Here is a 17,108-nt window from a genome sequence, read left to right on the forward strand (position 1 = left end):
CGGCTTGCAGGGACGTGTAGCTTTCCTTAACATAGAGAGCTACACCCCCGCCCCTTTTCTCTACACAGTCCCTCCTGTACAGGATATAGCCATCTATACCCGTGGTCCAGTCATGGGTGGAGTCCCACCAGGTCTCCGTTATCCCTGTGACATCATAATTTTTTGCATTGAGCAGGAGGATGAGCTCCTCCTGCTTATTCCCCAAGCTCCTGGCATTTGTGTACAGGCAGGCAAGTGCCCCCTGGCGGGCTCCTTCCTTGCACACAGATTTTACCAGGGCTGGGGCAGGGGTGGGCTCCCTTAAGTTCCTTGACCTGCTGTATATGTTAGTTTTTGAAATTGGGTGCCACTCAATTCATAAAAGTTGTTGAAGGGTGCCTTGAGTCCAAAGAAGTTGAGAACTGCTTCTTTACAGGGCATTGTTTATATGATTTTTGCATAACATAACTCATGACAATTTAAATTTGGGATATCTGTTTGTTCCTTATAACTCCATCACACTGGATTGTTATAGATGGACATTTACTGTTGCATACAAATCTTGTACAATCAAATCTGAAGGTTTGTGTGAGTGTTTAGTCTCATGGTAATAGGGATAGATTGGAGTTTTTTTGAAGAAATTAAATATTGGCATAGGGGAAATTTATCTTTTTTGCCCTCAGAAAGGTGCCCTAAATTATAACAGATACTCAAAATGATTTTTGTATGGCCTGGATGCAACATCAATAAGATAGCATTGAAAAGAAAATATAACAACTCCCATAATTTCTTACTCCTATGTGTTGTTGTCCTTGTAGATGTTACAATTTAATTTTTTTTTTTGTTTTTAAGTTAAAGGTATAATATTTCTTGGAATTTTTATGAATATCAGATTAACCAAATGACAGTAAGTAAATTTCCACAGCAGCACAAGTAATGGCAATAATTTTTTTTCATGCCATCTCACTAATATGCATTCCCTATGACCTGGAGGACGAAGTAGTAGTTTATTTTTCATGATTATTCAACCTTCATCCTCTTTCCTGAAATTATTAACTTGCATGACTTATTATTATAATTATTATCCATTGTTATTGGTGATTTTGTTACCTGGATGCTTGTTTAGTGTCTGTGAAGGAACAAGACTGATAACAACTGTAAATGATTTTCAGGCAGTATTGGCTCTTACAAGATTCAAATTAGTGACACGAAAGTGAAAACATATTTAACATAGTATCCCCATGCAGTGTATCATGAATTAGGTGTCTCTTATATCTGTATCATCTCTTATATCCTGCAACTCTTCGATATTTCTTATATTTGTGTGATCACAGTTTTATTATGTGAAATATACATTTTCATCTTCAATCTAGTTAACCTCTTATGGGTGAAATCAGATATATTCAGTACATTATGTTTTAGCCATGACTTCAGCATGGGGACGTACATCTTGCATTATGGCAGATAAGTTTGTTCATCTCCAAAGATATGCTTATTGTCATGACTCCTTTGGACTGAAATTACTTGAGGAAAGGCCATGGTGCCACTTAACTAACAGAAAGCTGTTAAGTACTACTTTACACCCTATTAGTGATGGATTCTTCAAGTGGAGAAAGATATAGATTCTGGAGTTCATTTGCCTGCAGTTTAAAAAACAGTTGTATTTAAGGAGAGTTTGTTTGTGACATGGAATTTACCTTTTAAGGGACATAAAAGGAATAAAAAGCTCCATTCTCAGTCATTTTCTATCTGCAAGTACTTCTTCAAGGGTCTTTTTTAAAGTGCCTTCTTACCAGAGCAGTAAGAGGGAAAACATGTATTTATTTCTTTTGGTAGAGAACAGGAGCAATTGAATGCAAACTTTTGAAGGAAGATGCTATAATAGGAGGAAGCCTCTTGGCTTAGGCTTTTAATTACATAAATCAGTGTTTATTTATTAAAGAAAAAGAAAAACATGACCACCAAATTCCTTTTATGCAGTTGGCAATTATAACAGCAGTCCTACAAGGTCAGGAATGAGGCATGTGGGCAGGGCAGCATGGGGGAGTCTGTACAGCTCCTGCCCATTCAGTGCCTATCCTGTGGCTGAAGTACCTCAGTCTTCAGTACATCTGCCTTCCATAGTAAATTTATGTGACAAAGATCAACATCTTGGCATGTACCAGTACATTAATATATTTTCTAGTCCAGTGATTGCAAAAATATGAAGTTAATAGATACGTGTCTTCTACTGAATGCTAAAACCTGTACTGGTGAAGGCCAGCCCTCAGGTGCTGGCTGGTCCTTTGTGAACAGTAGGCATTGGTTCAAGAGCTAACAGTAGATCCTCTGGTTGCCCCATAGATCTACTCTTTGGTTTGAAATTTCTGATGTGTTGCTCAGTGAAATTACTCTTTTCTTTACCAGCCTTTTCTGAAAAGATGGGGATCCCCATGAAGTTGAAGGAAACTGCAAAAGTCGACGGACTTGTTTTCTGTGAAAACTGTTATCACTATGGATCTGTAGAAGAATTTGTTTCGGAAGGGAAATTTTGCAGCCAGAAATGTGCACAGCAGATGAAAAACAAGTAGGTGCTATTATAAATCACACACACAAGGAAGTTGATGTGAACCAAGTATGAGAAGAGAACGTAATGGATTAAAAAATTAAGCAACCTGATTTTGGTGGGTTTAAAGGTCCAGCTATCTTTTTTTTTTTTTTCTGAATAGTCGTAGGTAGCATATGAGATCTTTATTCTTGTATAATGCGTACGTTAAAAGCTGCATTAGTTGCCCAGAAAATACTGTCTTTTGAATGCTATATTGTTGATGCAAGCAATGGAGAATTCGTCTCTGGTCTGAATGAAGTAGTGCCAGACTCCCACTCTGTTTTATAGTAACTAAAATTAGGATGATCAACGATCAGATGGTTTGTGTGCTGAGTTAATTATGGTTAAGTGCAACAGCTATATAATATGTCAGCAACTGCAAACACCAACCTGTGATAATTTCTCAATTCCTTCTGTTTTGATGGTACACTGACGCTACTCATCTCACCACAAATTAAGGTTTTCTGTTACATGCTTACTATGAATTGTGAGTTTCACTGGGTGAATCTGACATTTATGTTTTGAAGCATTTTATTTTTAATTAATTGCCTCAAAGTTGTCTGTTTGGTTGCCTGCCTATCAATCCACTGTTACATGTCAGCTTATTTTAAATGGATTTGTCAGGCTTAGTAATTGCTAGTTCTTTCTTTTCTTTAAACTGCCCTGTAGTCTCAGACATTTCACAGGAATTGCTTCTTTATGAATTTTGATGGCAAGTGGAAACGAGAAAATGTTTAAAATACATGGAACCTGTTCTTTATAGATGGAGAGCTTTTCTTTAGCAATTACTGCTGTAACTTGCAGGTTAACCTTTTGACAGCTGTTATTCTTAATAGTAATTCAAAGAATTTATTTTGTATGATACTTTAAGACCAATATATTTTTCAGTGATCATTACCTTTTATTTGATTAAGAGATTCAGAAGTTGAAATGATGTTGGTTTTTGTCATTATGATTTTTTTCACAGAGAACCAAAGGAGGACCAAGAAAGCGTGGAATTCAACGGGGAAGATGATTCCAAAGGCCCTCGGAAAAGAAAAACAAAATTTCCTCTTAAAGGAGAATCCCAGGAGGATGGAGAAGAGAAGAAAGAGAAGATTGAAGAAACAGTTAGTATGATTCATAGAAGCGATCCTGCAGATGTTTTGGTGGGAATTTTGACTTATTCAGGGCTAGCAGCATCTACCCTGATTTGGCTAACTATTGAGCATTTTTATATATCACAGTGGGACGTGAAAAGTTTCAAGTGATCACCTATGTCAAACATTTACATTTTAGTATTCTTTTTGGACTGCAGTGCACTTTGGAGTACATAATTCTCACACAGTCTATATTGTAGTATTTGATAGAATATTAGATTGAAATGTTTATGCCTAATTGGTGACAGATCTAATCCATTTTAAATCCTAATCCATTTCTTTTTTCCATCTCTTTTCCCCTTCTTTAAAAAAAGAAGGGAAAAATGTCAAGGAAAGACAGCGTCATTTGGGCATTAAGCACAGACAGATAAGGAGATATAGAAGATATACACCCCACTACAAGCATTACTATGTGATGTTGCACAAATTTTACTACATAGTATTACAAATATTAGTAAGTTAATAGCTATTTCCAGTAAAGTCATATTACAGTTATGGGAAGCATAGCTTTGAATTCCCTGATTTTTTTTAATTGCATTCAGAATATTTTATTAATAAATACCTTTTAATCTTACAGGACTTGTTCCAGTGGTGGCTTAGGTTTTTTCCCAATGTCATAGGGGAAGGTTTATCACAAACAGTTTAGTTCTTTTCTGGGTTTTTATATGTGGTTAGCTATGAACCATATCTTTATGGGTAGTTGTCGGTCACCAGAAAGTCTAAAACAATGAAGATTAAAGATGTATCCAAAGTTATCCCTGACAAAATAGAGGGATGAATTTGGCCCTTTGTGTCTGGGAAATGATTTTCTTAAAGCTGTATCAGTTTCTTTGCACTTCCTGAAAGTGACACTTGTTAATTAGCTTCATGTCACCACTTCCTTGTTTGTCTGAGCTATGCCTTAAAGTTACCTGTAGTTTCTAGGTGCTTGATTTAGGCTGTTGGGGTACAATCCGTCCTGTGCTGTGTTACTTTTGTTTCTAGGAATAAGTAACAACCATCACATTTTGCTGTTAAACAAACACATGTGGCTTCTTGCTGTCAGTATGCCTGCTTGCTTTGTTACAGACATTTGGCAGGCTCTGGCTTATGATGACAGTTATTACCTATAATTATAACTATACTCTGGCATTTAGGAGAAACATGTCTTCTATGCTTGACATATCTTTGCTTAAGCCCTACACTATTGCTCATGTTTCTGATACAAAAGAAGTATGAGGTTTTTCTTTATTTTTTGCCTTTGCCAGGAGTATGCTAGCATGTCTTGTCACTGATTATAAACCTCCAGCTGGTTGCCAGCTTGCATGCGTGATTTCTTATGTCTCTTAGATGTATGCAAAAGCAGATAGCACTCATTTAAACCTGTGCATTGTGAAAGGTTGTTTTGAAGCATTTGTTAAAGAAGTAAAACTGTAAATGATAAAAAATATAATATGAAGCAATAGTCATCATAGTATAATATAAATAAAACAAGAAAATGGAAATTCATATGTGATGACTTGGGAATAAATTTTGTTTTCCTTTTGGAATTACAGCTTTTCATAGGATGAAAGCATTATGTCAAAAGCAAATAAGATCCTTTCACTGTGTCAGTACATTAATTTTTTCCAGAAGGTTTTACAGAATTGGTGGTAGAAATAGAGGTTTAATGCAAAGGGGAATAACTTTGCCTTAGAGATAGAAGCCACCTGAGTTGTGGGAGGGGAATTTGTAGTTGTCTATGAGACATTTTTGTGGGCAAAATTTAGGAGACAGTTCAGTGCCTTCATGCAAGAGCAGTCTCCGAAATGAATCATGTAACTATTCAGGGTATTACTGTATTTGTTAATCCAGAAACATTGAAATGAAGTAAAAAGGACCAATGTCAGTTTACATTGCATAAGAGGAAAAAGTTGTAGTTTGCTTTTTAAACAAGGATACAATTCTTAAAGAAATACTGTTTCTTTTAGATCATTTTGGAAGAGTGAACACAGTGAAGAGAATGACAGCTAGCTCCAGCTCACCCTGCTCTGAGGAGTCTGGAGTCTCTAATGCAAAAAGCAGACTACCTAGTTTTAAATGAATTCTGTTCCAGAATATAAGGACCTGATCTGGAATCTCTATGGCAAAGACAAGGCTAGCTAGTTTTAAAAGAATGCAGTTCCAAAATTTGAGGACCCTTTGAGTTGTCTTTAATTTTATAGTGTTTGTTGTAATTCATCGTTGATTTTTTTTTTAAATTTGCTATTAAAATTGTACAGGTTAAGGTATGATATTGGAGAGATACCCATCCTTTATAACTTTATTTGGCTGTATGACTGATGAAATTATTACTTTCTTAAATGTTGAATCTAGGAGGAGAAGCAGGAAGGGAGGATTCTGAGAGTTTCTCAGAGAGCCAGAAGAAAAAGAAGAGGTGATATGGCCCTTTTAAAGCAAAGTAAGTTGATAGGTGGGGAAAATAAAGATTCTGAAGTTTTGCTGAAGTAGACAAGCCATTTTACTGTAAAGTTGGGGTACGGGAAGGATTTTTAGTGTGGCTCAGTTAGATCTGTTATTACTGTATTGTCTATATTGCTAAACCAAGAACACTTACCTTTGAATGAAAAAGGGTTAAATTACTAGGGTCTAGATGAATTTAGTGTGGGAGAGAACATTTTGCAAGTATCAGCTAGTTTATGCTAGCCCAGTTTATATCTTTAAAATGGTGTAATTTTGACTGTTCATACCCTATGTTTGCAGCAAGTCAAGCTTATCCATCATAGCTGTAGAAATTAAACTATTACAATGAATTTTTATACCGTGTTGATTATGTTTCAGTTGATTAAATTTTTTCTACCATAATTATATTTATAGCAATTAATGTTAGAGGAGTAAAGGGTCAGGACGACTTTTAGATAGCTTTGAGGAAAGTAACCAATGCTTGGTGCTTTATTCTCATTTGCAATAAAGCCTGTGTACCTGGCTCTGGCAGTGAGAAGAGGTATTTAAAAGTGTAAGTGTACTTTATGTGATGTTAGAGACTGAGCCAGTGGTGTAAAGGGGCCTTGATAGAAACAGGAATCCAGTTTACTTTGGCTACATCTTCTCAGTAAACATATCAAGCTCTAGAGTAGTATTGTAAAGTACATTGTGGTGGGCAGGTAGCGTAAAGCAGAAGTATAGCTGTAGCTGTGTGGTAACTGGAATGGCCTAAATAGGGGGCAAACTAATTGGCATTGTTGTTCAGTAGTGCTAATTAGCCCACTGTAAGATCATATGGATATAGCTGTATTGCTTGTATGCCTGAAACAGGGCTACCTGCCTGAAAAACGCTGTTCTGGAACACAGAGGTAGGCTTACTTTGCAGACAAGGCCTGGGCTACTTGTCATTCAGAGATGTGCAGTAAACCAAAGTGCAAGTTTATTATTTTTTTTTCCTTCGGGAACAATTTTTGTATCTACAATCTCTGCTGGAAATTTAGACACATTTGTGGAACTGTTTCAAAATAATTGCCTTAATCAGTCCAAGGGGATATACGCTGTATAAAGAGGCCTAATAAAATCATTTAAAATGAGTGCAGTATATTCAGTCTATTAGAATGATAGATTCTTTTAGGAAAATCAACAGGATAAGCAGTTATAATACATTAATTATTTGCTCTCAGCATTGTATATACTACTCTCCAATATATTTCTTGTGGTGGACTGTGAGGCATCTCACAGATGTTTCGCAGCAGCAGCAGCTGCCTGTTCCTTAATCAACAGAGAGCTTATAGTAGCTCTGCTACCCACTAGACAGCTGAAGCATGCAGATCAGCGAGGCACCTGCAATATTTAGGATGTTAAGGAGGAGCCCCACTTGACACAACTGTAGTATTGCTACTGAAGTTTAAGTGTTATTTATGCAGGCAGTTGTTCCAAAGTGAGAACTGCATGATTCACATGATAAAGGAGCAAAGCAGATTTGCGACTGAAAATATTGCCATCCACTGACAGAATAATCTCTGCACATTTAGCTTATTCATGAAAGTGTTGTTTCAGCAAAAGGGTGCGGAATAAAAGTTCTGATCATAGATTCAGAAGCAGTCATTTTAATCTATATTATTGTGGTAGATAGACAATCCATCAGATAGGTACATTGTACAAACAGATATGAAGATCTGATTTCAAATGTGATGTAAATTTAAATAAAACAAGGACATATATCTCTCCCAAGCAATCTGTTTGTCCAGTACTTATTATAATATGATGATTCTGGCAGGTTTTCTTCCGGAGGGGTATAGCATAGGTATAGGTTGTTGGTGCAGAGCTAAGTGATATTTGTGCATAGATAGCCAGACTAGTTTTGATGTTGTTTATTTCTATTGTGATAGTGCCCAATAAGGATCATTTTGCTAGATACTGAGTAACCTTTAGTCCAGCCACAGTGACTTTATAATAAAAAATGGCAAGCTAAATGTGCTGTTGGGGGAGGGAGAGCTGGGGGGAGGTGTGAGTTGAGAGCCAGGAAGGCATACTGTAAGCAAATATCAATAGTATGGAACTGGGGTGTGTGGGCACAACTGGTAATGAGTAGCCCATCTTGCAAGGCCTCTATCTATTTATGATGGACTGTTACAACACTGAACATATTCTGAGAAGTTTAGAGTTTAATTCTGGGTGAAATTAGAGATTTGTACCATGTGATTTCCTAAGCAGTAGAAAAAGAGCTAGTGACATTTCTGATGGTTTGGAGAAATGGTTTTATAAATTCTTGCGATTCCATCCCAGAACATCAAAGTACAAAGTGATGGTTTTGAGTTAAGCACTCTGAATAGTGCCAAAGAAGAAATTATGATAGCTGTCATTCAGAAAAGCTCTTAAGCATGTCTTGAATGCTGCCCTGAATGAAAATATTTCCATGAACTGCAAATCTTTATTTGTAGGCTAGATAAACTTTTTGAAATGTTGAATGTTCCTTTGTACTATTTGGATTGATTTTTTTTTCCATAGGTGTACTAAGATCATACATTTCAGACTTCTGATGTTTTCTTTGGGGGAATGATGGGAATGAGGCAGAAGGCAAGATCAAATGTGTTTTTTCTAGTCATTGTAATAAGACTTTTGTTTTCCTACTAATCAGTCTGGATATGTAGAAGCCATTTCAAAGAAAGCCTCAGGAATTTTCTAGTTATAAGGCTGCAGACAGAATTTTTTTCTGGATTAAGTCCTGAGAAATACCATATATGCCTATAAACAGACCTGAGATTTGAGACAGACACACTCTTATTTTTATTTTATTTTGCACTCTTTAGGAAGTCAGTAATTCAGTAATTTTGCCAAAGTATTTTTAACACTTCATATTTCTTTACAGCTGTACCCTCTAAAGGAAAGAAAGCATGGTGCTGGGCTTCATATTTGGAGGAAGAAAAGGCCATAGCAGCACCTGCTAAGCTGTTTAAAGAGGTGTGTGTTTTTAAACCAAAATCAATTGATCCCCTATTAGCATGAATTTTTAAGGAAGTAAATTCAAAAGATAAATGATCAAAATATAGGATGGCTTTGTAAGCTTTCATTTCCTGTGAAAGAAGTCTCACACTGTTTAGTAACAAAATAATGAAGACTGTGTGGAAGGTAGGTACGTTTGCCTATATTTTCTCAATTAATTAATAAACTACAGATCTGTGATTGCTGCATTATCATGTGGAACCTAGACTCACTGTAGGATTCAGGACATTTCAGATTTCTCTGCTTTCTCCTACATAGCATTCAGCCTTTCTTTTCTGTCTTCACAGTTCAAATCCTGTACCAGACATGAGAATATGTAGTATTTGTCTCTTTTTTTGGGGATATACAAAATGTTGTTTTTTCCCTTTATATCCGTTCACAAAGCTGTTACAAAGATCATATTAGGCTTGCTTCTCTGACTCCATTACTTGTTCTTTGCAATGCTCATTGGCTTCCTTTTTTTCATAGCATCAGACACAAACTTAGTTTAATGCAGTTCTGCCTGTCATCTTTTTGTGAATGCTAGCCCATCAGCTCATGCTTCTCTTTTGCCAAATGTGCTGTTCTTTGTTACTCAGAAGTCAAATTTTCCCACAAACAATTTAGTATTTTTATTGTGCCATGTAAGAGAGGTCCTTATGAAAAGTTGCAAAGACTCTAGATTAATGATTCATAACCAGGGTGCTGTGGCGAACTGTGCAGTATTAGTACTGTAAGGTATGTAAACTTCTACATGAGTTTCATGAGATTAAACCCAGAAATTACAGACAGCAATGTATGGTATCAAAGACCTGTTGCAGTCTTTCTGAGTTCTTTCTGAGTTCTTTGCAACTGAACTCTCTTATTTTCCCATAGTCAAAAAAAGTCAAAACTAAAGACTGCAACCTGCTCCCCACCTGCCCCCTCTCCCCCAAGGCAGGCAGAACATGCTGCAGGAGCAGCAGTGGGTAACCTTTTTTTAAGGTCTCCAAAACAGATAAGAATGCTATCTTCCCCACCAGCTTTCAGCTTGACCTCCCTTTCTCTCTGTCTTCAGCTGCATGTCCTCTCCTTTCCTATTCACCCCCTCCCATGCCTGCCTCTGCCACTATTCCCTCTGTACCCTCTGAATCCACAACATTTCACAAGGAGGAGAGGTTCCAGAGCCAGCTGTGCTCAGCAAGGGCTGGCAGGGAATACCTGGGAGGACTAGGCAGGGAAGTGGAACCGGCCTGCTGTCACTACTGCTGCTGCTGTTCCCAACTGGAAAGGGGCAGGAGCTTCTCTGGAGCTTCCCTTGCCATCAGCCAGGGGCAGTGGCAGCGGCAGGTGGGGGAGGGAATGTGACACTGAAGGCAGAAGGGAAGAGAGGATGTGCTAAGAGCTGGTGGGGAAGGTGTAAGGGGAACAGGATTTAGGGACTTAAAAAAGCTGCTACTCTCATGATGCAGTCTGGAAATGAGGTACATCTGGGTCATTGTGCCACCTGTGGATCTGCCACTGCCTAGAGTTATGTAGTCTGTTTTTTTGTTCTGTATTTAAATTGTCTTTTCATTGTGTGAATCTGAGTGTAGGTATGTGTTGACTCTCACAATGGGACCTGATCTTTGATTGGAGCCTTTGCTGTGGTTCATAATCTGACACAGTTGTGATACAAAATAAATAAAGTGACAAACGACCAACAGAACGCTAGGTTAAAGAACACTTTAAGGTTGCAAAATACACAATACAGAGGAAAAAAAGGGCTAGATGTACAAAGAAGAGGCAGTGGTGGTGCTGGGAGACATGAATTCAGTTCTCTCCTTTACTAGAAAAGTAAAATTTCTGGAAATTTTGAAACTATGGAAAACCATTTTCCCCCCGGTTTTTTTCTGGAAAAAGCAGAAATTTTGGGAAAAATTTAAATATATGCAATACTTATTTTCTTAGCACTCTTCACAGATCTAAATTCACTTTGCTACCTTAAGAACATAAAATGCATCACATATAACTTAGTTTGCTCATAAGATTATCATGTTTGATACATTTAACATGTGGGGGACCTGCAGATTCAAGGCAACTGAGGGGATAGCAATCACCAAATGATTACATTCACTGTCCAGCAAAGGGTGGGCATTATACCCAGCAGGGTACAGGTGTTAAACTTTAAAAAAGGCTGACTTTAATAGACTCAGGGGATTGGTTAGCAGGGTGTTAGGAGCTAAGAACTTAGATGTGTTGAGGATCCAGGATGGGTGGACATTCCTCAAGGAAACCATTTTTTGGGCTCAGAGTGAGTCAATCCCATGGCAGAGGAAAGGGGGCAATGGGGCCAGGAAGCCCCTTTGGCTAACCAGGGGCATCCAGGATACCTTAAGGGCAAAAAAAGAGATGTACAGGAAGTGGAAGCTGGGGGTAGCTAGCAAATAGGAGTATACTTCTTTGGCCCACACCTCCAGGGAGTTAGTTAGGAAGGCCAAGGCAACTCTAGAACTCAGGCTAGCGTCAGGGATTAAGGACAATAAAAAGTCCTTCTTTAGGTATGTTGGGAGCAAGATGAGGGGGTGGGGTAGCATGGGACCCATACAGGATGGGCAGGGGGGCATAGTGTCATAGATAGCAGGGACAAGGCAGAGCTCTTCAATTAGTTTTTTGCCTGTCTTCTTAAATGGGAATCTAAATGAACTGCTCAACATACATCACGAACACCAACAAAGGGAACATCAGCCGACCAACGTTCAGTGCACACATGGTAAAAAGACACTTGGAGGGTCTGGATGTATTGAAATCACTGGGACTGGAGGGACTCCACCCACGGGTAATGAAGAAATTAGAGGGGGTCATAGCTGATCCACTGGCAAGGATATATGAGTGCTCATGGTGCTCGGGTCAGGTTCCGGAGGATTGGAAGAGGGCTAATGTCATCCCAATCTTTAAGAAGGGGAGGAAGGAGGACCCAGGGAACTATAGACCAGTCAGCCTTACCTCTATCCCTGGGAAAATCCTAGAAAAAATATCAAGGGACACATCTGTGGGAGCCCGCTAGCTAATGTGATGCGGAGGGGTAACCAACAGGGGTTTTAGCAGGCAGGTCCTGCCTGACTAACCTAGTTTCCTTTTACGACAAGGCCACCAATTGTTTAGATGAAGGAGTCGAGGTGGATGTTATGTATCTGGACTTCAAGGAGGCCTTTGAAAAGGTATCCCATACCATCCTTATAAATAAGCTGAGAGGATTTGCCTTGGGTGATTACACAGTATACTGGGTAGCAAATTGGCTCAAGGATCACACTCAGAGGGTGGTAGTAGACAGGTCAGTGTCAACCTGGAAAGATGTGGGCAGTGGAGTCCCTCAGGGCTCAATTCTGGGGCCGGTACTGTTCAACATCTTCATCAGTGATCTGGATGAGGGGGTGGGAAGCACCCTGTCCAAATTCGCGGACAACACAAAATTATGGGATGCAGCTAACACCCTGGAGAGGAGGAACCAGATCCAGGCTGACCTAGACAGGCTGGGGAAGTGGGCAGAGAGCAACAGGATGCAATTCAATAAGGATAAGTGCAAGGTGCTGCATCTAGAGAGGAAGAACTGGCATCATACCTACAGGCTGGGGGGCGACCTCAGCTCCAGTGAGACAGAAAAAGATCTTGGAGTCACTGTTGACTCCAGGATGAACATGAGTCGCCAGTGTGATGAAGCAGTTGGCAGAGCCAATCGCACCTCATTGTGCATCCGTAGGTGCTTCACAAACAGGTTCAGGGAAGTGATTCTCCCCCTCTATGCGGCACTGGTCGGACCGCAGCTGGAGTACTGTGTCCAGTTCTGGATGCCACAGTTCAAGAGGGATGCGGACAACCTGGAGAGGGTCCAAAGAAGAGCCACTCACCTGATTAGAGGCCTGCAGGGAAGGCCCGACAAGGAAAGGCTAAGGGAACGTAACCTCTTCAGCCTCTCCAAGAGAAGGCTGAGACGGGACCTTGTGGCGGTGTACAAATTCATAAGGGGAAAGCAACATGAAGTAGGCAATGATCTGTTCACCAGGGCACCCCCTGGAATGACAAGGAACAATGACCATAAGCTACTAGAGAGAAGGTTCAGGCTGGACATTAGGAAAAAGTTCTTCATGGTCAGGGTTGCCAGAATCTGGAATGGGCTCCCAAGGGAGGTAGTGCTCGCCCCATTCTTGGGGGTCTTCAAGAAGAGACTGGACAGGCACCTGGCTGGGATCACATGACCCCAGGGTTGGTGTTTCTTTTCTTGCTTGCCAGGGGCAGGGAGTCAGACTAGATGGCCCACTGAGGTCCCTTCCAACTCTAGGAATCTATGCATCTATTTATTAAATTTAAAGTATAGTTTATTCAGATAATAATTACAAATGTACTAATTGAATTTACTTTAAAATATTTTAAATTTTTGTTTCAAACGGAGCTACAAGCTGCTTAACTCTAAGGAACCTAGCATTTCTTAGTTTTTGCCAGTTTATGAGAAGCGGGCAAAAATTAAAGTGGAAAATAAACCATCAACATTATAGTAAAACAAAGAAAGTTATTATGTATTCTGGACTTAGTCTTCTCCACAGTGTCAAGCAGTTACAGAAAGCACTCATTGTTAGAAAAAGAGCTGAAAAAAAAACAACCCAAGACTCATTGAATACAAATTTTGCTATATGAAACTTTGTCTTAGTGTCATTTTCTGAGCTATCAGCAGTTTCTGCTTCTTCTGCTTCTTCTTATCCTTCATTTTTATCATCTTCATGGATTTCTGAAAACTGAAGGTTTGCCTGGATTGAGACAAACTTCTCTATTCTTTCACATGTTAGTTTATTTCTTGATTTGGTGTGAGTATTTCCAAACATAGACCAGTTTCTTTCACATGCTGCACAAGATGGAGGAATCTGAAGCAGGCGAGAAGCAAGAGGAGTCAGAGGCTGTGTCGTGCAAAGGCCTTGCCACCGTGTTGCAGGAGGGATATGCTTGACAGAGTCCCAGACTGCATTCCTGAACCAAATACCTGAAGATGTTTTTTATTCTGAAACATTTGAAAGTACCTTTCCGATTTCAAGTCCTAAGTGTGTTGCTTGCATTGCAGTCCAGTCGAATGCAGTAGCAGTGCTATCATCACTAACATTTCTGCCTTTGAATCTTAGATCCAAGAGATTTGCAGCAGCATGAATTGATTGGCAACAAAATTCTTCCTGTCTGTTAATAAAGCCTTTCACTTTTCTTTCTTCTGTACTTGTAAGCAGAGATACACCTAGACTCTCAAAAACAGTTGATTTTATCTGGGCCATTTGGTAAGGAATGTCTGGCAAAAGTGCATTGTCTGATTCAGATGCAGTGATTGCTGAAGAGATTGGCATTAGAATCTTCAGGGAGTTCTGCAGCTGAACCCAGAAGACATCCTCATCAAGTACAGTGTTCCTTACATTTTTGGGTACTTTAAGATCCTCAGTTATTACTGTTTCTTGAAGAGATTCTTTTTTTTTTAGCAAACTTTCAAATGAGATCACCACTCCACCCCATCTAATTTTACTACAGAGTTTGATTATCACGATTTTATTCTTTGCTTTCTTTTCTTCCTGCTTCTTCTTAAAGACTGCAGCTACAATATGAGTAAGTTTTACATGCTTTATAACTTCTTTTGCTCATCTATGGATCTTTTGCAGAGTGGTCAACTTCATGATGTCATTACGAAGCAACTTTAGTGCATGGGATGCACATCCTATTGCAGTAATATGTGGATATTTATCCATTATGATCTCCCATGCTGCTTTCATGTTACTTGCATTGTCAGTTAACAAAGCAAATACTTTACTACTTCCAATCTTCTGTAGGACTTCATATATTTTACTACTGATATACTCTGCAGTATGCCTCTTCTCTCCTGTTTTGGTGCTTCTTTAAAAACTGAGGTGTTGTTATCACAAATTTTATGATTCCCTCTCCCTGCACATTTGTCCATTCATCTGTAAGCATTGCAAGACACTGCTTCATTGATTTTTCATTGCGCAGATTGCATTACACATACATATTCTGACTCTAAAAGAGGCTTGCTCAAAAAATGTCTGCTGGGCAAACGGTATGATGGTCTTAGTAATTTAAAAGCTTCCTGCCAGTATGCATTTTCAGTTATTGACAATGGTGTCCCAGAAGAATATATTGCTCTTGCAAGAGCTTGGTCAATTTTTTCCTGATCGTCAGGTGTCATCTTGTCTACAGATGAAGCTATTGAGAGTCTTTTGTATACAGTTGGTTGCAATATGTGGTTAATTGAAGATGTTGATTAGGCAACCCTTTGTGATGCTGATATTATAGAAGAAGCATGCATGCATGATGCACACGGAGAAGCTGGGGATCGGGGAGCTTCATGGCGTATGTTCAAATTAAAGCGTGATACAAGTCATTCATAAAGACGTTCCGTATTTAAGAAGTTCCATTAAATGTGGAACATCTTTGTGGCTGGTTTGCCAATTTTTTCATGCAATACATTGGTTGACTGTGTGGGAGGTTACAACTTCTTTTATGATTAACAACCACACAATAAATGTAATGTCTGTCAGGGGCTCTAGAATATTGTAGAACCTGCGGGGTTAGGACACAGTGGCCGCATCCACATGAAACACTGACTCTGCAGTTGTTACTGCACAGTCATTTAGTACTTGTATAAAAAGTAACTGGAGTTACTGTGCAGTAGCATTGTTGAAAGCGTGACTTTTAGGTGATGCTGACTGCTCAGTAGCTCGTTACTACCGTACAATAGTGTTGTATCACATGTCCTGCCCTGTGATGCTACTGCGCAGTAGTAACAAGCTACTGAGCAGTCAGTGTCTCATGTAGACACAGCCAGTCTTGGGGAAATAGGAAGCCATGTGTTCAGATCTGTCAGGACCTTGGTAACTCCTGAGATATGGTAGCAAAGATGTCTGCTACTCCTAGCCTTTTTATGTAAATCAGAAAAGGTTTTCCAACCAAAACTATTCAGTAAATTTGGTTTGAGCCTGAAGTCCATTATTCAGTTGACTTAGTATGTGCTGAAAATATTTTATCCAGATTTGTTACATAACACTTTGTACTGTTATGCGATGAGCTGAGTGGAACTAAGTGGGTGTCACCATAGCCCTTCATTTAAGAGTTGTAAGAAACAGTTAAACTATTTGTGCAACCAGATGGTTGACCAACAGGAGCTTTCATGCCAGACCTAGACACAGGTAGGACACATAAGTAGGTATCTGTCGGAATCATGATTGCACGATTTTTGTGGAAACCAAATTTTTGGTGGGATCTACAAAAAATAGCAGGCTCTGTGATTTTGGCAGGCTTGCTGCAAAAAAGCCCCAAACTTACTGGTTAGCAGAGAAAAGGCCAGGGAAGCCCTGCAGTCTTGAAGCATGGAGGGAAGACAGACGGGGTGGATGGTGGGGGACAAAGGGGAGGGGAGAGGGGGCCAGAAGAACAGGGTTGGGGGAGGATAGGGCTGCTCACAGTAGGAGGCATGGAGGCTGCCTCCATGCCTCTTGCCGTGAGTAGCATCCACCTGCTCCACCTCCCCCCCTTATCATCATATGAATGATGATCTCCAGTAAGATGTTGGTGAACAGACTGAGAAAAAAGTCATTTAAAATTATTGTAATATTTCAGTTGAAAACAATTTTAAAAAGATGAAAAATATAGCCTTTTCTGCTTTTCTACAGTGAGTTTCCTCTTCATGGCCTTTTTTGGTATTCAAAAGTCCTCAACTTTTCCAGTATCAACTGGTTTTTCAACCATTCACTAAGTTTTGTCTGCAATAACTTGATTTTAAAAGCATAACATTTAGCTAGATACACTTACAAGCGAATGTTTAGTTTGAGAAGATGGCTGAATAACAAGCAGTAACACTTGTTGTCCTTTACAAGTATTTGTTCTTTCTTTGGAAGTACTTCTTTTTAAGTATTTAATCTGTTCTCTGTTCTAGTATCAGTCCTTCCCATACAACAAAAATGGATTCAAAGCAGGAA

General features: G+C 39.2%; 1 protein-coding gene across 1 annotated transcript in view; it reads left to right on the forward strand.

Annotated features, from left to right (window-relative positions):
* L3MBTL3 (L3MBTL3, histone methyl-lysine binding protein) overlaps window positions 1–17,108 on the forward strand; it is a 167,974-nt gene that overhangs the window by 39,237 nt on the left and 111,629 nt on the right. Inside the window, 5 exon segments of the mRNA XM_014522505.2 lie at window positions 2,386–2,545; window positions 3,534–3,675; window positions 6,040–6,124; window positions 9,020–9,111; window positions 17,066–17,107. Coding sequence (XP_014377991.1) covers window positions 2,386–2,545; window positions 3,534–3,675; window positions 6,040–6,124; window positions 9,020–9,111; window positions 17,066–17,107 — 521 coding nt within the window.

This window comes from Alligator sinensis, unplaced genomic scaffold, assembly GCF_000455745.1.
Source record: "Alligator sinensis unplaced genomic scaffold, ASM45574v1 scaffold889_1, whole genome shotgun sequence".
NCBI lineage: Eukaryota > Metazoa > Chordata > Crocodylia > Alligatoridae > Alligator > Alligator sinensis.